At 38.3% G+C, this 24,942-nt stretch overlaps 1 protein-coding gene across 1 annotated transcript in view; it reads left to right on the top strand.

Annotated features, from left to right (window-relative positions):
- Positions 1-24,942, top strand: part of ATP8A2 (ATPase phospholipid transporting 8A2) — a 479,733-nt gene that overhangs the window by 297,726 nt on the left and 157,065 nt on the right. Inside the window, exons 27-28 of the mRNA XM_026493019.4 lie at positions 16,249-16,323; positions 23,660-23,782. Coding sequence (XP_026348804.2) covers positions 16,249-16,323; positions 23,660-23,782 — 198 coding nt within the window. The remainder of the gene's footprint in view (positions 1-16,248; positions 16,324-23,659; positions 23,783-24,942) is intronic.

The following is a 24,942-nucleotide window of genomic DNA, read 5'->3' as shown; positions in this document are numbered from 1 at the left end:
GTCTCCAGAAATTCCATTATATTATGTATTTTCTTGAACCTCTTGTCCACTTCCTCTTTCCCTATAAAGCCCCCTCTCCCTCCGGCCCCACCTGGACTCCCTATTCCCTAGACTTTCTTCCTGCTCCTGCTATTTGCCTCCTGAACTCCTTGTTGTCATTCTTGACTTCTTCACTCATTTTCCTGAAGCACTACATCAGTGGATCCTTGAAGTATTACATGAGCAGTATATTTGAGACATTGGGTGTCTTTATTCTGTGATTATATTTGGTAGATTGGCTGGGTATAAAATTCTAGGCTGAAATTCTTTCTCTCTGAATGCTCTCTGTCCTTTAGCCTCCTTCTGGCTGGCTGAAGAGAAACTCAATGCAATTCTGATTCTCAGTTCTTTGTATTTACACTCCAGAATATTTTTCTGTCTTCTCTTTGCTTAGTGTTCCAAAATTTGCAAAGGGGTGTGTGTGTGTGTGTGTGTGTGTCCTTTCTTTCATGTGCCTTTTCAACCTAGAGACTGGTTTTCTTTACTCTGGGAAATTTTCTTATATATAGAGTTTTGTAATATCCTCCTTTTTATTTTCTGCAATTTGTCTTTCTACAGTTATGTATTGAACCTTCTGGATTTATCTCCCAGTCTCCTTATATTTTCTGTAATTTAACTCTTTTGCCCTCTTGGAGATTCCTTGACTTACCTCTAGCCCCTCACTATTGAGGCTTTGGGGTTTTTTTTTAATGTTTTTTTTTCTTTTTAATTTGCAAGTCCTTCATTTCATTTTTTCTCCCTACTTTTATAGTAACATTCTGATCTTAGTCTATGGATGTAATATATTAATTAGGTCTCCTTGGGGACATAAAATTAATTTGAAGTTTTCTTTCTTCCCCCAGTTCTCCATTTTATCTGGGTTTCTTTTTTTGAAAGTTCTTCTTAGATGTTCCAATATGTGCTTTTAGTCTTTCTGTAATTAGCTCTTTTATTTCTTATTTACATGTTTTAACATTCAACCAATAATGCGAACGTCGAAATATTGAATAGTTAATACATTTCAGATTTTAATAAAATTAATGTGTGCCTATAATAATTTGGCCAAGTGACAGCTTTTCCAGTTGTTTATCACATTTACTTTTCCTCTCCTGGAAGAATTTCCCAAAAAAGACGTGAAAATAATAGCAAACTTCTTAGCACATCTGGATAACGACAGGCACTATACCTGCTTCTTCAGATTCTATTGTGAAAGAGAGTTTTACATCATCCAAGTATAAAGAACACATCATTAATACTATATATGTTCATACAGACTTAGATAGTAACTAGGAGGACCTTCTCTGGAATGAATTCTGGAATTTTTCCCAGATGTTAACAATTAATTGTGTTGTATATAACATTCAGGTTAAATTATGTATTAGCTTATTTAGTGGAAGTCTAAGATTGACAAGTATCTGCAGCAAGAAAGAATATTTTGAGAATTTAACTCTTTGTAAAACATGTACCATACAGTAATTAGTATCTTCAGCAACTGCTGGTACTCTATATTAGTATTCTAGGCCTTTTGGCAAGATTGAAAATATATTTCTGCTAGTAGTTAAACTGTTATTCTGAAATCATAAATATATACACTTAAAATGGACAAGTTAGCTGTATCAATACCTTAAAATTATATTAAATAAATAATGTTCTATTCTAAATATAAATAATGCCATAATTGGGCATAGGGCAATAAAATGACTACCATAGGATCTTGATTGCTATGAATTTATTAAGGAAATATTACTTGTTCATTCTGAAAATAAAAGCTGAGAGCAAAAAAAAAAAAGAAGGGAGAAAAAGTAAAAAGTGTTCAAGGATGGTATTCCACATGAACCTCTAAGTTTAATTGACCACATCATTCTGCCTTATATTGACAACTTTGTAAGGCCTGGGCCAGGTTAGTGGGGCTAATGAAGAAGAAGTGTTGCTCCTGACGTTGTGTCCCATTTTAGTTAGTTCAGGGATTGTACAGCTAAGCCTACTGAAGCAGCTCTCAGTCTGGGATCTTTGGAGAAGATGCCATTTCTAAGGGCCAGAGTTCATGGCCAGAAACATTGCATGTAACATCTAGGGAAAAAGGGTCAAGTCAGTGGGTGCTTTTACAAAATATGGCATGGTTTTAGCTTTTATTGTGTCATATAGTTTTGCTCTGATGGGACAGACAGGGTTGTCAGACTAACTTGACCTAACTGTAACCTCCTTTCCTGTAGCCACTCTCTGCGACTGTTCCAGAGGTGGCTGTGTGACCTTGTTCTGGTCATTATGTGTAAGTGGAAGTCTCTGGGTGGGACTTCCAGATGTGCCTGGCACATGAATACATATTTACTTAGTGTTAAAGTAAATGAACTATAAACTTTAAGTACCATTTATAAAATTTAATGCAAAGTACCTTTTCTTTGCCCCTGATCTAAAAATGTTGCTTTCTTCTATCTTCCTTGTATGGGTTCCCTCACTGGATGACTTCTGTTCCCATTGATGTGATTATTGTCTGTTTACTAATGTTGCATACATTTTTCTTATCTAAGACTTACCCCTGAGCATCAACCTTGCACTTTGAATTTCTTCCTGGAGAGCCCACAGGTACTGTACATTTCACATGCCCCCAAAATGAGCTCATCTACCACCCTTTCAGCACCAACCTTCACCTCTACTCATGGTCATGACTGTGGCTCCAGTCTCCCTTCAGAGGTCTCTCAGAATCCTCTGTGGCTGTTACTCCATATGAATTCCATCAAACAGGACCTCTCAGGATCTCTCTCTCTCTAAGACTGTTTCCAATGGTGATTCCTTTCCTTCATCACTCTCAAGTCTGCCTCCTATACTTTTCTAGGTAAACTGCCAGAAAGGTGACTGGCTTGTGCCACATTCCTGCCTAAATGCAGTTGCCTGGCCTCCTAGTTGCCCTGAGAAAACATGTTCTAGAACAGAAAGTACCCCTGGGAGCGTATGAAGACTTCCCATGGGAGTCTGTTCCCAGAGGTCACTTCCAGGGACTCTTTCCTACCTCCCTCTCCATAGATAACATTTACTCCTTTATGAAAGAAAAGCATACATCTCACCTTTTCTGAATCTCACTGTGGGGCATGCTCCATGATACAAAAAGATGTTAGACACAAACCAAGGAGACAGCATTTATTGAAACAATAAAACCCTACCTTTTCTACCCCACACAGTGGTCAGTGACACATGGCTCCTGAGGAATTGTTCCGAGAGAATCTCAGTGAGGAACACAGAAGGCAACTCTCCCATATTTCACATAGATACCATATTCACGGCAAGGCTTTAATTGGATTGGGTGATAAAGGTCTATCTACATGAAAACACAGAGGAATATTGAAAGTTACTTGACAATTCTTGGTATAGCCTTTAGGCATACTTCCTAGAAGTTAAAAAGTAAATTATTCTGGTGACTAGTTAACAAAAACTTTTGCATGTCAATGTGTTTTGTTTCTTTGCTCTCAGAAAGTTTTAAAAAGGCCCTAATCAAAATGTCAGCAGGTAGATTATTTCCAGTAACTTTAGTATTAGAACACTGTTTTTTGGTTGGTTTTTGTTTGTTTGTTTGTTTTTTTGGCAAATGACTCAGAGATCCAAAGTATTGGTGGATATTTCTCTAATAAAACTTTATAGGCTCATTTATTATGTGAATTAGATTTGTCAGGACTTAAATCTATAGAATATAAATGATGCTGAACCCTGTCTCAGTCTAGTATTAGGTCATATTCTTCCACAGTTACATGAACTCATGGGCAGAGGGAGTACTTGGCAACATTTATCTCATTAAAAGATGTATCTCCGGGTGCCTGGGTGGCTCAGTTGGTTAAGTGTCTGCCTTTGGCTCAGGTCATGGTCCTGATCCTGGACTTGAGCCCTGCGTCAGGCTTCCTGCTCAGTGGGGAGCCTGCTTCTCACTCTTTCTCTGCCTCTCCCCCTGCTTGTGCTCTCTCTCTGTCAAATAAATAAATAAAATATTTTTAAAAAGATGTATTTCCAACAAAATTTTATTTATGATTTAATGATTATCAAATGTATATTTTTATCAATTGTATACTACTAGTAATTGTAATGAAAACTGAATCCAGAAGAACTTGTTATCACTTAGAGCTATACAGCCTCAAGGAATTAAAAGAAAATTAATTTTGATTTCTATTCTTGTGCAGTATGATAGGGTGATCAACATAAGACTTTAAAACAAAAGTACACTAAATTAGGGTTAAAGTATATCTGAGTAAAGTGTAATGGAAAACAAGTTCAAGACAAAAATGTGATATAAACTTTCTGACTGCTATGTGTTTGTTCATGGCTTTCTTAAAAGGGGGTTATAATGGGCATGCACTTGTAGTACTTAGAATCCATTGGGTACATTAAAGAATAATGAAACTTATTTTTAAATGTTAATATTTACATTATGCCAGAAATATCCTTCACAACTACTTGTCCTCATCATTAAAAAAATTATGTTACCTTAAAAATATATTGAGACCAAAGCACTCTGCAGAATCAATACAATTTCTATCAAAGTCCTAATGACAATTTTTGCAGAAGTAGAAAAACCCATCCTAAAATTCTTATGGAATCTAAAGGGACCTCAAATAGCCAAAACAATCTTGAAAAGGAAGGACAAAGTTGGAGGAATCACACTTCCTGATTTCATACCTTGCTACAAAGCTACAGTAATCAAAACAGTGCGGTACTGGCATAAAGATAGACCTATAGAGCAATGGAATAGAGAGCCCAGAAATAAACCCTTACATATATGGCCAAATGATTTTTGACAAGGATGCCAAAACCTTTCAATGAGGAAAGGATTGTCTGTTCAACAAATGGTGCTGGGAAAACTTGATATCCAAATGCAAAAGAAAATTGGACCCTTACCTTATACCATAAAGAAACATTAACTCAAAGTGGATCAAAGACCTAATACTGTAAAACTCTCAGAAGAAAACATGGAGGAGAAGCATGGCATTGGATTTGGCAATGATTTCTTGAATGTGACACCAAAAGTACAGACAACAAAAGAAAATACAGATAAGTTGGACTTCTTCAAATTAAAATTTTTGTGCATCAGAAAATACTACCAATAGAATGAAAAGTCAGCCCACAGAATGGGAGAAAATATTTGTAAATCACGTATCTGATAAGGGATTAATATCCAGTATATATAAAGAACTCCAACAACCCAAAAAGAATACCCAATTCAAAAATCAGTAAAGAACTTGAATAGGCATTTTTCCAAAGAAGGTATACAAATGGCCAAGAAGCACATGAAAAGATGCTCAACATTTCTGTGTATTAAGGAAATGCAAATCAGAACCACAGTGAGATGCCAATCCATACCCACTAGGATGTCTACTATTAGAAGAAGAAGAAGAAGAAGAAGAAGAAGAAGAAGAAGAAGAAGAAGAAGAAGAAGAAAGAGAAAGAGAGAAAGAAACAGAAAATAACAAGTGTTGGTGAGGATGTAGAGAAATTGTATATTTGTGCCTTGCAGGTGGGAAAGTCCTCAAAAAATTAAACATAAAACTGCTTTATAGCCCAGCCCTTCTATCTCTGCATATATACCCAAAAGAATTAGAAACAAGGACTCAAACAAATACTTGAACACCAGGGCTCATAGGTATACTATTTACAGTAACCAAAAGATGGAAGCAGCCCAAGTTGAGACATCAGTGGATGAATAGCTAAGCAAAATGTGGTCTATATGTGCAATGAAATATTATGTGGCCTTAAAAGGAATGAAATTTTAATAATTGCTACAACGTGAATGAGTCTTGAAAACATTATGTTGAGAGATACAAGGCAGACACAAAAGGACAAATACTGCATGATTCCACTTACACGAAATGACTAGAATAGTTACATGCACAGAAACAGAAAGTACAAGAGTGGCTACCACAGGCAAGAGGGAGGGAAAATGGGGAGTTGTTTATGGGAACAGTTTTAGTTTGGGATGAAGAAAAAATTCTAGAGATAGTGGTGATGGTTTTACTACAGTGTGAATGTGCTTAATACCACTGAATTTTACACTTAAAAATAGTTAAAAGGGTAAATTTTAAGTTATATATATCTCGCCACAATAAAATAAATAAATAAAAATCTATTGAGAGAGTTGTTCAGATTTCGAGGTACATTTAGGCAATACATGCGTAGCTGTTCACATATTTGAAGAACACCTGTCCAGTGTCCTTCACAGTCTGGACCCAGGCCTCTCCTCTCACTTCATTTTCTTTGTTCTAGCCACCTGGAAATCCACATCTGCTATAATTATGTACAAGTTGTTCCCCCTACCTGTAATGCCCATTCCCCGCTCCCACCAAATTGATTGATGGAATCTGAAATTCCAAGTACCCACCACCTTTGGAAAAGCTGCTCCTATAGAGAGAACCCATTTCTCCCTCTATTGTGTTCCCAAAGAACTTTTTCATACCTCTGATGCATTCCAAACCTGTCCTCGGCCAGACCGAATTCTTTAAGGGCAAGGATGGTATACGCTTCATCGTTGTAACTCAGAGGCATGGCACAGAGCATAACTTGAAGCAGGATCTTAGTAAATAGTTCAATAACTGAATTTTAAAAATATGGATGATTATTTCCTCATAATTCTCCTCTGAGACAGAAGGCAGACCTTTTCCCCGCTTTCCAGAACAAGAAAATAAGAAAATGTCACACCTTGCTCAGGCCACAGGCATCAGGTGACTGAAGAGGATGGAGAAACAGTATCAAAACTTGCCTTCTTACGACCCAGGCCTGTGGAGCCAGGCACTAAATCTTATCGTCAATATGTTAAAAGCATTACTTTATTGGTTATAAAACACATGTTTTTTGAATATTTGACATAGGTTTTGTCCATAAATGAAATGATCTTATACATATTTCTGCCACTCCTTCTATAATAAACCCCCTGCCGCTGTTCTAACACCAGCTGAACAACTGTGTCATTAATGAACGATACCAGATCCTAACCAATGACCTCCAGATGAAAGGCTCATTATTTCATTACTGGTCTCCAGAGCTGTTTTGCTCCCTAACCCTGTAGCACAGAATTCAGACTGAAGAGTTTAAGCCTTGAACTATAAAAAAATGTAAGTAGTCCTTGACATAATTTGGAGTGATTACATTCTATAGTGCCAAGAATTCCTTATTAAAAATCAATTGAATTGTGCATATGCCATCTGGTCGGTATTATGGTCTTTTATGGGAAGGAACCACGATTTTGTATTCACCTGATGTTCTATTGGGTAAACACGTCATTTCATAAAAAGGTGGGGAATTCTGTAGCACTGAAAAATTAGTGATTAAAGAAACTTGAAAAGTGTTTACTAGACTTTTCTTTATTTAAACTCTTATGACTTTTGAACTATAAGATTTAATATTTTGTATCATTTAGGATTTTAATGGAAAAGAAAGTAAGAAATGTGTATGTGTACATCATATGCTGCATTTATTTTCATGAACAGTTTCTATCTTATATTTTTGAAGCTCTAGTTCCATGAAACAAGACTTAGATTGTCACATTAGTATTTGTGTTGTCCCTTTAGTCAAATAATTTGGATAACGAAAGGCTAGAGGGTTGCTTTTGATTGTCTCCTAGCTTGGTTTCAACTATGTTAGCAACAGATCATAATATTTTAGCTCACAATATTGCAAGAAAATGTTTCAAATCAGAGTGACTGCATTTTATTATGCAAAATGGGGAAGATTTTGGAGCCTGTTTTCCAAAAACACTTTATACTCTAACGTAAAAAGGATCCGGTAGCTTCCTTACATGGCATTAGAGGCTTAAGATTTGGGTCGTTTTCTTAAGTTTTTTGATCTGCTTATGTGCTTATAGTTGTAAAGTATTTTGTTCACATTACAATCTTAAAACATCAGTGTTGTAAATTAGTGGCCGTAAATGTTGACTCAACTCTGAATCACCTTAACTTTGATGTTTTTAAAAAATTCACGTGTTATATAGGGTCTGGTGGTAACAACGACCTATTTGGTACCAGCCATAATATCTGTGATCTTCCCTGTGCCCTGATTTCCTCATTTGTGAAAATTGGGGACAATGCCTACTTGTTAAATTGTTATGAGATTTAAATGAGATATTCATTTGGAATGTTGTGAAGATTCTTGGCACGGAATGTACGTTAGCTTTTATCATCATCAAAAATACCAAGATAACCATTCTGCCGTATGTGGCTTTCTTTCCATTTGTTCATTAAAAAAAATAAATAAAAATGGAAGTTAGGGGACTAAGGAAGTTGCCTGTGCTCACGTAGCAATTACGTGTTCAAACTAGGATGAAATGTGTTTGGTCAAATCTGTGATCTGTCCTGTGCTCCATTTGAGTGACTTTTCCTCTTTAATGTTAAGAGCCAATATTCTGCATGTATTCGTTTATTGAGCACCTGGACTGCACTCACGGTTGTGAGTTCAAGCCCCACGTTGGGTGTGGAGCTTACTTGAAAAAATAATTAATTTTTAAAAGTGGATCCTCTACACATTACTCCATAACTTTCTGTTTATTTGTTTGCCTTAAAAAGTCCTTACCAGTTTTCTAAGTATGTGGTGTTTGCTGCTAGCGCATCGTACCTGTCCAGGACGTACTCAGGCAAAACTCTCCAAAGATTTTAGAGCTGAAACCCTGCCCATTTATTACAGTAGTCACTATTTAATGCTGACCACTACATCCCATAATTTATTGGACTGAAGACACTTGAGGGGGAAGTTTTTAGAGTATCTTGCTGTTACTACTGTTGTTGTTATTATTATTATTATTACCCTTATTATTTCTGACAACCCTTTGTCTAGAATAGCGTCCCTGATTTTTTCCCTTGATTTCCTGTCTACCTACCTCCCTATCTATCAACTTACCTATTTATTTTGTCTTTTCTTTTGTCAATCTAGTATTATTTCTTTAGCATACATTCCTTTACATACCTATAGATTTAACATTTCAAAAGATAAGTGCTTACTGTTTTACAGACTTGCTTCATTGACCCCCTAATAAAGAACTTCAGGGGCTTTTTTCCCCTCTGCTTTTTGCTTTGTTTTGTTTTCCACTATTACCCATTCTGAAAAACAAGGTAGATTTTTACATACAGGTAATTACATTTATGAGAATGAATTTCTAAAAATAGGACTTTTCGATGAAGTATATGCTTATTTTTTATCCTAATACACATTGCCAGAGCAAATTCCAGAAAGACTGTAGCACTTTGACTTTTAAACAGATATCTGTAATGCCAGTTAATCAGCTCAGACCTGACATGCAAATCAGTAGATCATGATGTGATTGACGCTTTAGCAAGAAACCATACGGCTAATTTATTTAATTATCCCCTATAGGGTACTTTCCCACCTCAGTCCTCTACCCTGGGTCTTGGAAGAACAGAGTCAATCGAGGAACAGGTCCTCCCTTCCCCACATGAGGCAGTCATCTAAGTATGTAGGCTGTTAGTTGAGACTCTGAGTGGCAGCAGGTATGGCCCGCTGAGATGGTGCAATGCGGCCAGGACCTCTAGACGGGAGTCTGCAATTAGCCAAAACGGTTACTGCGTTTTTGGCAGTGAGACAGCAGTTAAAGCAAAGAAGGATCTTTTTCCAAGAAGGAAAAGCCATTTAATAAGTTTGAGTCAGTTTGCTCGTAACAGCCCTACATTTGATTACCAAAAACCCCAGGAGCTTGGCAAGTCGTCAGTGCTTGGCAGGTCCTCCCACCAACTCACCAAGGCTGAGGCTGGCCAGGCAGAACTTGGCTCCCTCCGCTTTGACTGTATGCATTTAATAGCATTCCTAGTTAACAAGAAAGTGAAGGCAGAGGAATCTTTCTCCCCATTAATCCAGAAGAGTGAAGTGTAGCAGCTCTAAGCGAGCCGTGGTCCGAGTAACTGCACTGTGCGTTTGCACTGAGGGCTGTGTGTTGGGTGTATGCAGCTGGGAGCTCGGGGTCCACCAAAGCTGACCTTCGTGATCAGGAGCCAGGGATGGTTTTTTTTTTTTTTTTTTGTATATGAATTAACATTTCTAGATGGCTACCCAGTGTGAAAGTCTGTTTTATAGTGGGTCAGGGAGCCATTGCGTACCTGTTTCATGAATAAAATAAAAACTACGTTTGTATAAATTATTTAAAAATACAGTGTGTTCTCATACTTTTTTTCCATTTCACCTATGGAACTCTTGCCAAAATGAAATCAAGTTTGAGTGTTTACAATGTTAGAGAAAACCAGCTAGTGGATTTTGAAATGAGGAGATGGACTTTTGTTTGTTTGTTTCATTTATTTTGGTTTTAATTTTTTTCTCTACAAATATTTCCAAAGAAGAAAACAGGTCTGATCGTCTAACAATGGATCATTTGAATGAAGATTAAAATTGAATTGGAAATGTTGAGAACAAGCTTGTTTATCCTTTTCAAAAAAGCTGCAGCACCACCTGCAACTGATAAAAATTAGTACAAACATATCAAAAATCTTTAAAGAGACATGTGGCCAAGCCAGTGCTAACTTGGACAGAATCAGAGCACTGGTTGCTTAGAGGAAATATACCAGCATTCAGCTAATCAAGGATGTTAATCTGAAGTAAAAATTAAAATATTTTACATGGTTCAGGATTGCTTGGAGCAGAGGTTAATGCTGGGAAAGAAATGGTTGATTTCTTCAGATTTTTTTCTCCTATTATGTATTTTCCACAACATGAGTGTCTTAGTTACATGAAACTCACTCAGGCTTTAGAATAATTTCTCATTAGCAATAAGATCTATTTCCGGTTTAAGGATCTAAATTTGTGAAGTTCTGGATTCATATGCGGTACTACCATGGCCTCTAAAGACTAGAGCCTGTGGTTGTATGTATGAGGTCAGGCCAGGCCAGAGTTACTCTAAAAGAAGTGAAGCGTTCTTAACCCACAGCCTGTCAACACAGATAGAAGCATGCCTTCATGCAATCTGTCACATATTCTTTTGCTTGTAATAAACATCTGTTACACCGAGATTTCTAAGTTTTATCAGGTTGACCTAATAAATGTATTTTTCACCCAATAGTAGCAGTATTGATTGACATCTTGGACCAAATAATTCTTTGTTGTAGGGAGATGTCCTGGGGCTTGTAGGATATGCAGCCAAATCTTTGGCCTCTATGCACAAGATGCCAATAGCACCCTCACAAAGGTCTCTAGACATTGTCAGTGTCCTCAGAGGAAAAACCAACCCCAGTTGAGAATTACTGCTTGAAGCAGTTATGTAAATAGAACAGGAACATGTTTTGAAAAGTTCAAAATTGTACAAGAGGTATGAGACTCCATACTACCTCCTAAAGAACACTTCTGCTGCCTAAAGATAATGAATTTTACGGTTCTCCTATGTCTTCCAGAATGTTGTCCTGTAAAAGCATATATATCTATTCTGCACAGTCATGACCATTCAACATACACCTTGATATTTTTCGTTTTAATGTATCTGTAAGACTTTTGTATTACAGCACTTACGGTTTTATATTACTCTTTTTTAATGTCTGCACAGTGTTGCATTGTTACAGATGAACCATAATTCATTTAACTAGCTATCTGTGTACATGTGGGTCCTAATTTTTTTTATCCTTCTGAATGCCATGGTAAACGTCCTTGTATTTTCATGTTGAATACTATGTGATTACAACTATAAGATATCATTTAGCGTATTCCCTAAAAATGGAATCACTAAATCAAAGGAAAAGTACATTAAACATATTTGTAGACAGTGTTACACTAGCATCTGGGTATGAGGGTAGCCATTTCCCCAGGTTATGAAACTTTAAGTCTTTGCTCATGATACCCCTCTCTGTGTGTATGTCATAAAAAGTGAGATTTCCTGTATTTATAAGTTGTTTTTCTTCCCCCTGTGATCATATTGCATATATTCTTTGCCTATTTCCCTATCAGCTTATTGAGCATTTTCTTTTTCATTTGTAGGAACTCTTTATATATTAAGGAAGTTAATCCTTTGTCATTTTAGATATTACAAATATGTTTGCACTATTTATTTTATTTAAAATTTATTAACATTTTTCTTTATAGAAATGAATTGTTTCAAATTTAGCCCTCTTTTGGTATAATTTCTGAACTTAAAGTCTACAGAGTTTTACATACAAAAGTGCTTTTTTCCCCCTGTTTTCTCCTATTGCTTTGAGTTTGGTTTTTTATGTTTAACTATTCAAGCCATCTATAATTCATTTGAGTATTTAGAGTGAGACCAAAATACCGTATAATTTTTTCTAAATATTGTATCATGCTGTTGATAAAATTGCCTCATATTTGGGTACAGAATAATAAAGATAGATCCATTCTTGGTGCTTGCAAAGAACCAAGAGAGGGCTATTATAACTCAGTGAAGGTGAAGCAGCGCTGTCTGGACAGCAGGCGAGGACCTGGTCTATAGGGCTTTGTGAGTCAGGGCTATGAATTTGATCTTATTCAAATAGTGTTTCTTTTTCATGTTGGTTTCACATGTTTCTCTATATATAGTATATGTTTTGATTTTTTTAATCCACTGAAAATTTTAAATTTTCTGTATTATTAGTACAACAGACACACTATTACTTCCATCGTTACATTTTCTGTCATGTTTTTAGCTCTTAATGTTTCCTTGGTTTCTATCTTTTGTTGAAATTCTTGTCCTGTGTTACTTCCCTAAGGACTTGTAAACATTCCCACTGGCCTCTGGTATTGTATACTGGGGAGAAACGTGAAGCCAATTGATCTTTCCCCTTGTAGGTTAGCTGCTTTTTCTGCCAGAATATATTAAAGTAGCAATCTTATAAAATTTTAACTCATTAATTCACATATCAGGGTACCAGTAGGTGTTAATCTTTATCTGTGGTTTTGTTTCCTGGGGACAAACGTTCCTCTCCCTATTGGCTGAGTAAGGTATTAGAGTATTTTAGAATTTTTCTTTTATTATATCGTTGAACATTTTTTTCTATTCCAGGTTTGTTTGTTTGTTTGTTTTTTTAAGTTACGCCTTTTTGGAATTTTTTGGTTATCTTTGAGAGCCTGTCAGTTTCTCTTAAAATGATTGTTAACCTTTTGTGCTTTGTTTGACATTTGTTTTCCCAAGCCCTCCCTCCCTATCCCTAAGTGTGGTGTCAGCAGTATCAGTTCCGAGAGCTATCCCCCTTTATGTGCCTTTTATCTGCAACATTGACTATTTCTTTTTTTTTTAAATAATAATATTTTTTATTATGTTAGTCACCATACAGTACATCCCCAGTTTTTGATGTAAAGTTCCATGATTCATTAGTTGTGTATAACACCCAGTGCACCATGCAATACATGCCCTCCTTACTACCCATCACCAGCCTACCCCATTCCCCCACCCCCCTCCCCTCTGAAGCCCTTAGTTTGTTTCCCAGAGTCCATAGTCTCTCATGCTTCATTCCCCCTTCTAATTACCCCCCCTTTCTTTATCCCTTTCTTCTACCGATCTTCCTACTTCTTATGTTCCATAAATGAGTGAAACCATATGATAATTGTCTTTCTTTGCTTGACTTATTTCACTTAGCATTATCTCCTCCAGTGCCGTCCATGTTGCAGCAAATGTTGAGAAATCGTTCTCTTTGATAGCTGAGTAATATTCCATTGACTATTTCTTATTTGTTTCCTTCTTTGATATCTTAGACATCTTATTTTAGCTCTTGTTTCAATGAAAAGCCATATTTTCTTGAGTAATTCTGTGCTTGTCAAGAGCATTCAAGATATTCTTCTGCCCTGTGACCTGGTTCTTTCTGTAGAGATTATTTCGTATCATTGTCATTTAGTCATCTATCATATTATTTCATAGACATATATGTTTGTGTTTTCCTTCTTATTTTCTGATGATGTCTAGGGAAGAGGGGCTGCAAAATTGTCTCGGAACACTTTGTCATCAAATGTTCTGCCTCTTCCGCACTGATCACCTGTCGCTTTGCAGCAATAAGCACCTCCCTCACCGCCATTTCTTCTCCTCTGGCGAGTTGGGGGGAGTCGTATATCTCACACTGAATGTGTGTATGTTATGGGTTTTCTGTTAAATGAGTTTGCATGTATTTCTTTTCAGGTTCCCTTGATCAGTGTCTGCCCAGTTGATGGTCATTTATGCTCCCTACTCTACCCTGCCATCCTCCTCATTGCTTCTTGGGGGGGAACGGCATATGCGTGTACATTGCCCCTCAACCTCAGTTTGCTTGCTATGCTGAATGGGACAAGGGACCTCAGCCATGACTTGGCCCTGCTTCTAGATTTCACCCTTTAAACAGAGTTGGTTCAGCTGTTTCTTGGATTGTTTCCCCTATTTCCTGGAAAACTTTATTCTGTAGGTTTTATCTGCTATCAGTAGTACCCCTTATTTGAGCTAATCTTGTGTTTGTTATTTCCATTCTGTGTGATCTGTATTTAATAAAGGCTATCCCATAGTTTCATTGAAAGTAGCTATTTTCTATTTTCAATTATTTTTGCTGTTTTAACTTGATAGTTGGGGAGGGGGGCGAGCTGTAGAAATATCACTACTCTACCTTCAAAAAAAGACGATGAATTAACTGAATTAAGCAATAAAATAGTTAAGTGTTCACTAGATATTTATCAGTGTTCACTCACTTGTTTGAGTAGGATACAGAAGTATAACACAATCTTGGGGGGAAATAAGGTTACAACTCTTGAAATAAGTCAGATGTGGATCCAGGCTCTCACTGAACTAAAAGCTTGGTTGAAGTATTGATTGTCAAGGCCTCTACTGGTTAGAAAGCAGTGTGATTGGAAATGTTGTTTTAGGGACAGCTAATATTTGAACAGGTGTTGTAAAAAATATTCTGAGTGCAGAACACAGCACAAACTTCTGAATCTTAGTCTCCCATCAATATTTCTTGACTGAGAACAGCCATGCCTCATGGGGACCTCTTAGGAGACAGTTGGATTTAAGAGTGTGTTGGCGTGTGGAAGGATTTTTGAAGGTCAGCAAGGTCAGCAAGCTTATCTTAGGTTTAGGAGAGATCCGTAGTAGTTTTTTTAAACCAGGGGATGAGTTAATAAAAGCTGTGCTTGGGAAAACTTCATCTGGCAATTGAATTGAGGTGTGTTTCATATGATCCCACTGGGGCTCGGTGAATCCTCTGTACTAGGTATCACACTCAGTACAGTTGTGCAGAGTAGGGAACAGTTCCTTTCGCAAGAAGCTTAGTCTGGTGGATTCAAGAAACTGACTTGGAGTCAGTAAAATTTCAGTAGCAGAGCTGATCTCAGCTCTTATTATCATGGGGTAGCTGTTCTGTGCTGCCATTGTAGTTCTACTCTAGTAATAGATTCAGTCTGTCATGGTTTTTACCACTAAGGTGGGTTCTGTGATTCACACAGGTTGCTTTACAGTCTACCTCCAAATCACTGGAATCCTGTTGTACCCCATAAATTTAGATGATTTTAAGCAGCGGCATGTTGTATTTCATTTTTCCATATTTGCTCCCTTCTAAATCAGGTTTTTGTCCATCCTTGTGGTGGCTCGCCCCTCTTCTGTTGCGCTCTTCCTGCTCCACATCTTCTAATTATGCTTCCTGATGTCTCCTTCTCTAAAATATTTTTATGCCATGGCATTTTGCTCCGCAGTTGTTTTTATGTCAGTCTTGCTTAATCAATTAGAATTACAGTCCGCTTGAAGACATAAACAATTGTCTACATTTTATTTATTTATACATCCCATGTTACTCCTGAAGATGATTTGAGCATGTTCCTTCCATATTACCGCGTTTTGACCTTCACTGAGGTGGTGGACATCTGATTAAGGAAGGTCGATATTTTATGAGCTAAGCACACAAATGACCTAGAAAGGAGCTTTTGTTGTTTTTTATTTATGGTTTTTATCTGTTTGAAAGTCCTACAAAGATAAATCCTATTTATCAAATCAATTTTATAGGGAAAAAAAAGCATGAATTTGAGACTCTTCCAGTCAATGAGAAGGTATTGCCACAAAACATGTTTGATATAAATTAAATATAAGTTGCTTTTCTGTAAATATGTGCACATTACCAAATCGATGTATGCCTTCAGTATAAATGTCCCTGAAAATATCAGTAAGTGTGATATTGGGAACTTATATTTTATGAAAGAATGACCGCCACGTCCTGTGGCTCTTTATCCCTCAGCAGCTGTGTCCAGCTGGTGGTCCGCATTCCCCCGCTACTTCTTCAGTGAATGGAAACATTTAGGTCAATATTGATATAAAACTTCTTGAACTTTCTTCTCTTTCAGCTTTGGTTCGCCTTTGTTAATGGATTTTCTGGGCAGATTTTATTTGAACGTTGGTGCATCGGCTTGTACAATGTGGTAAGCATTCTCCATCTCTATCAGATAGCATGCGGAACTTCAGTGACATTCCTTTACTGTTTATGTCTGGGAAGTGTATCTAAGTCAATCATCTGTATACATAGCAGGCGGCACAAATACATCTTTACAGCCTTTGTTGCTGCGACACATCCTGCAGAAGCCCAAGCTCTCCACACATGGTTTCAATCATAGCAGATCATTCTTGAATAACCCCATGAAATTATTAACCCATATATCTTGATAATAGACCCTTGTTACCTCCTTACTAAATGCCTGCACAACATTTCCATGTTTTTAGCTCAAGTAAAAATTTCTGAGCTACATCTCAACCCATTTCACTTCATAATTTTATTTCAGAATTCCTAAGCATAGACACGCATATATAGTACGTAATCTACTGTCCTTTTTGTCCTTCTTAAAAGAGTATCTGTCCTTGTGGAAGAATGTTTTCTTCCGCTTCTAGTGCTAAAATAATGCTGACTTCCAGCTCCCATGGTGAATGGTAATCAGCTTGTTCGGTATTTTTCATGATTTTAGAGTTCTTTTTTCATTACTTCACTACTGTGGATTCAAAATCTAGAAATAAATATAAACTACAAGCCAAAAATGACGAAGTGTAGCTACTTAGCTTTTTGTTGGGCAGCGAGAACTAAGGGGCTTATAGCCTGGTGCTTTAGAGACCCAGCATGCAACATTTCGAGTTGCACTTTCCCATGTCTTTTGGACACTAACTCTGACACTGCCTGTCCTGTGGGAGTTTATAGTCAGAAGCAGCCATCAGGGGTCGGTATAGGTGGCAGTTACCAGACATACAGGATACATCATAGTGCTATAAATATTTACAGCTTGTATACACGTTTGTGGCTGCAGGTTCAAGTCATCTGTCCACTCAGTCTTTTATTTTTTATTTTTATTTTTTAGCATCTACCATTCTAGGTGTTGGGTATAAAATGCTGCATAAGATAGGTTGCTCCAGCCCTGTGTAGCTTGACAAGTTAAAAAGGTCAAATGAATAGACTAAGCGGCCACTGAGCCTGAGTTCAGTCTTGAGTTTAAACAGTGTTGGCCAGTTAGGAACTGTGCCACGACCGAGTGTGCTAACACATTTGTTGCTAATACTTAGGCTCGAAAGGCAAAGGTGACCATAGTGCGAGCAGGGCTGAATCAATGCCCGTTCATTACTGTGCCAAAACAGCTACTCTAATTCATCTACCACATGGATAGAAGCTCAGGGACCTCCCCTCAGACAGATTGTCAACTTTGCAGAACTTAAAACGATTTTGAGTTTATTAAAATTATGCTGACTGCTCCATAATGATTTAGTGCCAGAAAGGGCCAAATCCATGCCCATATACATATTTATAAATAGGAAGCCGAGACCTGTGAGACTGTACTTTAGAGCTAAGAACTGGAATACAAGTCACCTGGTCACACGAGGCATGGAGGCTAGCCCTACTTTTATGCTCAGGCATGACAGCTGGTTTCTTTTCTTAGCTCCGTGCAGCCTTGGGCAATTCAAATTAATCCAACAAACTTGTATTGAGGGCCTGCTATGCATAAGATGCTGATAGGCTAGGGGACAGCATTGGTCAAAGCAGGGTCCACACACCACTTAGAATAACCAGGATTTGTTTGAAGATGCAGATTCCTAAGCCCCATCAGAGTTTCTCAGAGATACTGAAAAAAACCCAAAATTTTAAATACATTTTTTTTAGTCATGGTTGTGCATATGAAAGTTTAGGACCCATGATAAACTTTGATCTCAGAGTTGGGAATGTGTGGTATGCTCTTTGTGTCCCCCAGACTACAGAAAAGAGAATATTGCAATAGAGAAGTGAATTGCAAGGTGAAATGGCCCTATGTCACTACAGGTCCACAGAACAGGTGTTAGAGTGAGATGCCAACCAGTGGTGGCAGAGTTGGGATGGTCAAGGGTCTATGAAGTGGTGTTAAAAAGGTGTTGGTCTCCAGAACTCAATCATGCCAAAAGGGCCAAAGCTTTTGAGAAAGTGGAAACTTGTCCCCATAGGAATTGTTTTGGGGCGGGGGGTTCCTGGGTGGCTCACTCAGTTAAGCATCTGCCTTCATCTCTTCGGCTAAGGTCATGATCCTGGGGTCCTGGGATCGAGCCCCATGTCGGGCTCCCTGCTCAGTGGAGAGCCTGCTTCTCCCTCTCCACTGCTTGTGCCTCTCTCGTGTTCTCTCTCTCTCAAATAATAAAAAAAATCTTAAAAAGAGATATTGTTTTGGTAACTTTTATTTGAAATAAATTGAAACTTAGAGAAATATTGCAGCCAGAGTATGAAGAACTCCTGTATTAGATTCCTAGTTATTAACATTTTGTCCGCATTTGCATTATCTCTCCGCACACATGCATGTGTGTGCACACACCCCGCGGGCACACGTGCGCACACCATAGACATGCGTGTGTATGCACACACCTCCACGGGCCCTCCTGGTACACACACACCAACACACTTCATTTCTGAACCACTTGAAAATAAGACATCAGCCCCCCTTACTGTTTAATACTTTGGTGCATAGATGCTAAGACCATTCTCTTAACTAACCACAGCATAGTGATTGAAATCCAAAGTTTAGCATGGATACAATACTATTACTGATGCATGTGAGTCCATATTCCAGTTTTTGCCATTGCTGTTCCAATAATGTCTATTTAGTAGGTTTTTCCCACTCCAGCCTCACTGCACCGAGTACAGGATGGTACAAGAGGCAGTTTGGGACATCTGAGATGTTCACCAGTGACCCCTCTTCTGGGCTGGATTTCCTCTTGCCATTTTCTCCAAACAGTATTTCTGTCTTGCTTGTCTTGCTTTTTCTTCTTCTGTATTTACTCTTTATATTTATATTTGATTCCCCAGGCCAGCTAAAGTAGTGAGTCATCATTTCTCATAGCAGATTAAATAGCATTAAAACTGACTTGAAACTCTTAAATCTCTCAGAATAATGAATGAATGCCATCCCATTGGATTCTCATTATTCCATAATCAAATTTCTCCATCATTTTATTTTATGGTTACAAGAACCACTGTGATCAGATGGATTTCAGTTATATTTCATCTCTTATTTTATTAAGAGATAACTCTTAATGTGTTTTAAACTGTTTCAAAAATTTATCCCATTTAATCTTATGAAGCCAGCATAATTTGAAGAAAAAACTGTGAGCCAACCTCGCTTGTAAACAGAATTATAAAAATTATAAATAAAATAGCAGCAAATAGAGTTCAACCAAAGAGTAAAATATTTGACCAAGTAGCGTTTATTTCAGGAATATAGGAGGTTCAAACTTTTTAAATATTTCTAAATATCATTATATCAACAAAAGAAAAAGAAAAACCTGATCTCATCAGTAGATGCTGAGGAAGTATTTGAGGCAAGTCAGCTGCCATTCCCCAAATTAGAACTCTAAGTAAAATAGGAAAGAAAGAAGCCAATTAACTATAATTCAGACTACTAAAAAAAAGAAAGAAAGAAAGAAAGAAAGAAAGAAAGAAAGAAAGAAAGAAAGAAAGAAAAGCATCTTGCCATAAATGGTAAAATTCTTAAATGATTTCATTTTAAATAAGAAATTAGTCAGGGATGCCTGAAATCACTATATAATTCAGCATTGTTTTTGGAATTTTCAGCAACTGCCAAGAAAATAACTATTACAAATACTAGAAAAAATGATTTCTCTGCTTATACAAATATGCACACAAAAAGTGGCCTTTTAAATGTGTTCATAAATGGCTGTATATCTAGAAAACCCAAAAGATACCAGTAAGTAAATTCTAGAATTATAAAAGAATTTATAAGGTGACTAGATCCATAGTAAATATATAAGAAACAATAGCTTTTTTCTATCCTAGCAATCAATAGTTTTTTTTTTTAACTCTAGCAATGAGCACTTGGAAATGCAAAGGTATAATAATCACTTTCATATACATTGCATAGGAATAATTTTTATAGTACCAAATAGGAAAAAAAGTCCAAAATCTTTTTAAGTATACAAAATAGAGTTGAACAAATAGAAAGGCATATGATTCTTTTGTATGAGAAGACTGTATCACACACACACACACACACACACAAAAAAAAAAACTCCTCTAAATTGATATATAAATTTATGTATTCCAAGTAGAACCTCCGTGATTGTTTGGTGGAGGGGAGGGAGTTGCATTAAATGATATCGAAGTATAAATGGAATTAACACATACCTGAGAATAAACATGTAAAGTACAAAAAAGAACAATTGTAAGGGTCAACTTCTCTTTACTGAACATCAGACTATACTACAAACCTGTTGTAACCAAGTCAATGTGATGCTGACCCAAAACTGGACTAATAAGTTAGGGAATCCAAAAGTAAATTCCAGTTTTGGATTCCAGATCTGTAATATGTGAGAATTTAATAAATGTCAAAAGTGCTATTTTAGGTTAATGGGAAAAGTTTGCATTGGTTGTGTTCTAACAACTGGCTCTTCATTTGGAAAAAAATAAAACTGGACTCCCGTCTTATATCACATACATAAATAAATTCCAGATATGTTAAGGCTTACATGTGAAAAATGAAAACTGTAAGCTTCCTTGCAAGAAACTCCTGAAAACTTTCATAACCATAATTGGACACTCAAAGCTCTTCTTGACCATATAAAAAGTAAACGCTTTTATACGACAAGAGAAACTGTAAAGAAAGCCAGGAGACAGAGTGCATTTTATAATATAAAGACAGAATGGATATCCGTTATACTCTAAGAACTCAGGAAAGTGGATAAACCACAAATAGAAAATGGACAAAGGACTTGACTAGACCGTTCACAAAATTGCAAATCCAAATGTCCAACAAATAAATGAAAACATTCTCAAACACACCAGGAGTCAGGGAAATGTAAATTTTTTAAAAAGATTTATTTATTTATTTTACAGGGAGAGAGAGTGTGTGTGTGAGCCAGTGCAGGGAGTGGGGAGGCGGAGGGAGACGGAAATAGAGAAACTCTAAGCAGACTTCGTGCTGAGCTCAGAGCTGGACATGGGGCTCAGTCCTAGGACCCTGAGATCATGACCTGAGCTGAAACCGAGAGTTGGACGCTCAACTGACTGCACCACCCAGGGGCCCCAGAAGTGTAAATTTTTTAAAGTAAGAGTTAATATCTCTGATTTTTTTAGTCTGGAGAATATTAAATATAACACCTATTGTTGAAAGGGAAGCAGGGACAAGATTACTATTGTCCTGTGTGAAGGGAAAGGTAAACCTTTTTTGAAAGCAACCAAGCAGCATCTTGTTTTTAAAATTAAAATTTTAAAATAAATGCCTTTTACCCCACATATGCCTTTTTACCCCACAGCCCTGTTTCTGGGAAACCTTCCCATATAAATAAAAGATAACGTATATATGTTATAATATATTGTAGATGTTTATTATATAGTGTTTTTGGAGCAAAGAAATGGAAACAAATGAATGCCTATCTGTAGTGAAGAGCTTAAAAAATACGGTGCATTCCTACTATGAATTACCAGGTGGGCACGAAAAAGATTGTGTAGTGTCAGACCCAGTGGACTTGAAGGGCATCCCATAATGCATTGTTTTGTGAGCGAAATATGAGGAAGAAAAATGTGTAATAATGTCTTGTTTCTGTAACAACAAAGAATGATCCCCAAAGAGTATATGTATGTGTATGTGGTATGTTGTAAGCAGGCTGAAAATATGGTAGGTCCTACCGGGCGGTTGGCCATTGGTGAAGGTTGGGATGATTTGAAGTGGATAGAGAGTCAAGTAAAAAAGGAAAAAAAGTAAGGATGGCAGTATCAAGTGTGCACGATAGCACAAGGGTGAGTTGATGTACTAAGAGTGTGCAAAGCTTCTGAGATGTTTGTTAGGAGTACCTCCCTTGAACAGACCACTCGTATTCCTGTGAGAGAGATGAGTATGGCCACTCTTGATCCTTTTATCCTTGAAATCTGAAGAACGTTGACGTCCCAGGGCTGTTTTCCTTTCTGCTCCAGGGTGAGAGCGGAGCCTGCAAGTTTTATTGGCCTTCCTCCACCACATCTCTGATTGCTTTATCCTAAGAGATTTGGAAAAGGCTTATTTATCTGGACTCAGGCTCCCAGTAACTGGTGTCCACAGCATTCTCAGAGGCACACGTCCAGTTCCCACGGGCTTGAGGGCTTGCTGGGTCTGTGGGCATGGATTTGCTCGAAGCTGATGCTAAACAACGAGCGACCCAGTCTCCGAGCCCTTCCCAGAACCAAGTGAATGACCTGCAGGACTGCTGTACCCTCTGGGCTGGAATGACGTATTTATTCCAAACCTCTTCTTCAGAATCTGGCTTTCTCTTTCCAAAACACAAGGGTGTGTCCACCCCCTGTAGATTACAGGTAAAGGTAGAAGTCTCAGAAGGAACCATCTGCCCAAGAAACTCATTGTCATGGGAACTTGCTGGCTCCTTCCCAGCCCTATCTTGTGCCCTGTCCTCAGCCAGCCACCACCCTGGATGTCCAACCCCTACCCCCAAACGTACCACATGTGTTCAGACCTGAAGCTTTGTGAGGGGGGCCTGTTTTAGGGGAGTCCTTCTTCCTGTGCCCCTCTCCCCGACATCCCTCTTCCTCCTGCCAAATCCCCTAGGTCCGGAACCTTACAGGTCAGGCACTCTGGTCCCAGAATCCTTTCCTGACTCTCCCTTCTCCTCCTCCATCTTCACCCCGATGAGTAGTTTTACAGAGCGCTGTGTTTCATGTGTTTATTTATACGCCTGCTGCCGGCTGCCCGTCTCCACCTCTGTAGTAGACGGAGTTCCTGGAGGTCAGGGACCTGCTTCTTTTCCTTCTTCTTCTGTCTTTAAATCTCCGTACCTATTTCTGGTGCTTATCACAGTGTCTGGCCCATAATTCATTCCCAATAAATGTCTGTCAGATGTATAAATGGATGAAGTACATCGTGCTTCCTGAAATCTGAGTATAAGATCAGGATGGGAAGTTGTAAAATTGTGCCTCAGCCGACGCTCACGGAAAGCACGACACTTCACAAAGCCACCTAAATCACCGCTCATTTGACAAAGGAAGGTAGTTGTTAATTTAACATGATTTCTTAGCTAATCGAATATTTATGGTGTTGTTTTTAATGTCCAATGGATTCATTTTATGCTGATTAAAGTAACAATTAAAAATGGTCTTTCATGCACTTTCTTTGTTTGGAGGGTGTCTGGGGAGTTGTGAATCATTGAACCTCAGGTTCGGACTTGACTTAAAATTAAGTCATCATTCCATAGAACGGAAACACCTAAGCCAGGCGAATCAGAACGTCCTCTTTTAATGGCTTATTGTTCTCCATACAGATTTTCACCGCACTACCACCCTTCACGCTGGGAATCTTCGAGAGATCTTGCACCCAGGAGAGCATGCTCAGGTTCCCACAGCTCTACAAAATCACCCAGAACGCGGAAGGCTTCAACACAAAGGTACACGGTGTTATTGCACAATTGTCAGCTCAGAAGGGCATAAGCACTGCTGTATGTCTTCCAGCTCTAGTTATCTGCCTGGGAGAGAGCTAATGCATTAGAGAGAACATTCGAGAAGACGTGAGACCCCTGCCCTCTCCCAGTATAGCAAGGCAGTGAATTCAAGATGGCAGCTCGGAAAGGAAGCTTCCATGTTGCACGTTCAGTTCCTGCTTGTCGACTCCTTTCCTCTTGTCCACATGTGGCCACCAGCACCCATGGCCCTGGGGCCTTTAGGATCAGCTATCAGAGACTCCCCTTTACCCTTCATAAAGCCCTGCATTGAGGTGGGCTGGGAGCTTGCCTAACAGAGTTTTCTCTCCACCATGCTTGGTTTTTCCTTTAAAAGAAAATGTTTCTTTCGCTAGTGAGAAAAATTGGCCAAATGTCAACACAGGAACCAAGTCAGTCCTAGGTACCTTTTTTTTTTTTTTTCAGACTGGAGAATCAGAGGAGAGAAAGCCCCTAGACCTAAAAGGCATAAGCAATCCTGTGAAGGGCCAAGCAGAAGCTGGGTTTGGTGTTGCCAGGATTCGCAGTCAGGACTGGCAAAGGGAATCTCACGGGGCTGCCAGTCATAGCTAGGGGGCAGAGTGGTTGAGGGCCACTGGCCAGAAGGAAAGACATGTGCCTGGCTCGGTGCAGGATGCCTGTATTGCCATGTTTCTGTCTTAGATTTTTGTGCAGGAGGGGATTAGGAAGTTGAAACAGAGGTTCACTGAAACATTTTAACAGAGGTCGGTGAAATTCCTGGGCATGGGACGCGTGCGTGATTTGCTTGGGTAGCCAATGGGGCCTTGGTAAGGATGCCAAGGGGTGTCCTCTGTAGGAGAACAATCTCTGAAGCCTTCGTTTTGACCCAGGTATTACTGATGGTCTTCCTTCAGAGCTGCCTTCTTTTGAGGAGAGCATAATAGGCGCATTCGAGCCTGGAAAAAACAAAATGGATCCTATTGGTTCTAGTGTCTTCCATACACAGGAAGACTCGAATGAAAAATTGTATCAGCCCCTGTTTACTATGATTTTATCAATGGGAAGCATGGCCTGTTGGTTCTGCATTCTTTACATAAACCTGGTTTTTTTACGGAGCTTGAATTCAAAGACCCTGTAAGATGGAAAGA

Source organism: Ursus arctos, unplaced genomic scaffold (genome assembly GCF_023065955.2).
Source record: "Ursus arctos isolate Adak ecotype North America unplaced genomic scaffold, UrsArc2.0 scaffold_10, whole genome shotgun sequence".
NCBI classification, from domain to species: Eukaryota; Metazoa; Chordata; class Mammalia; order Carnivora; family Ursidae; genus Ursus; species Ursus arctos.
The sequence above is the reverse complement of the archived record's forward strand: the minus strand, read 5'-3'. Positions and strand labels throughout refer to the sequence as shown.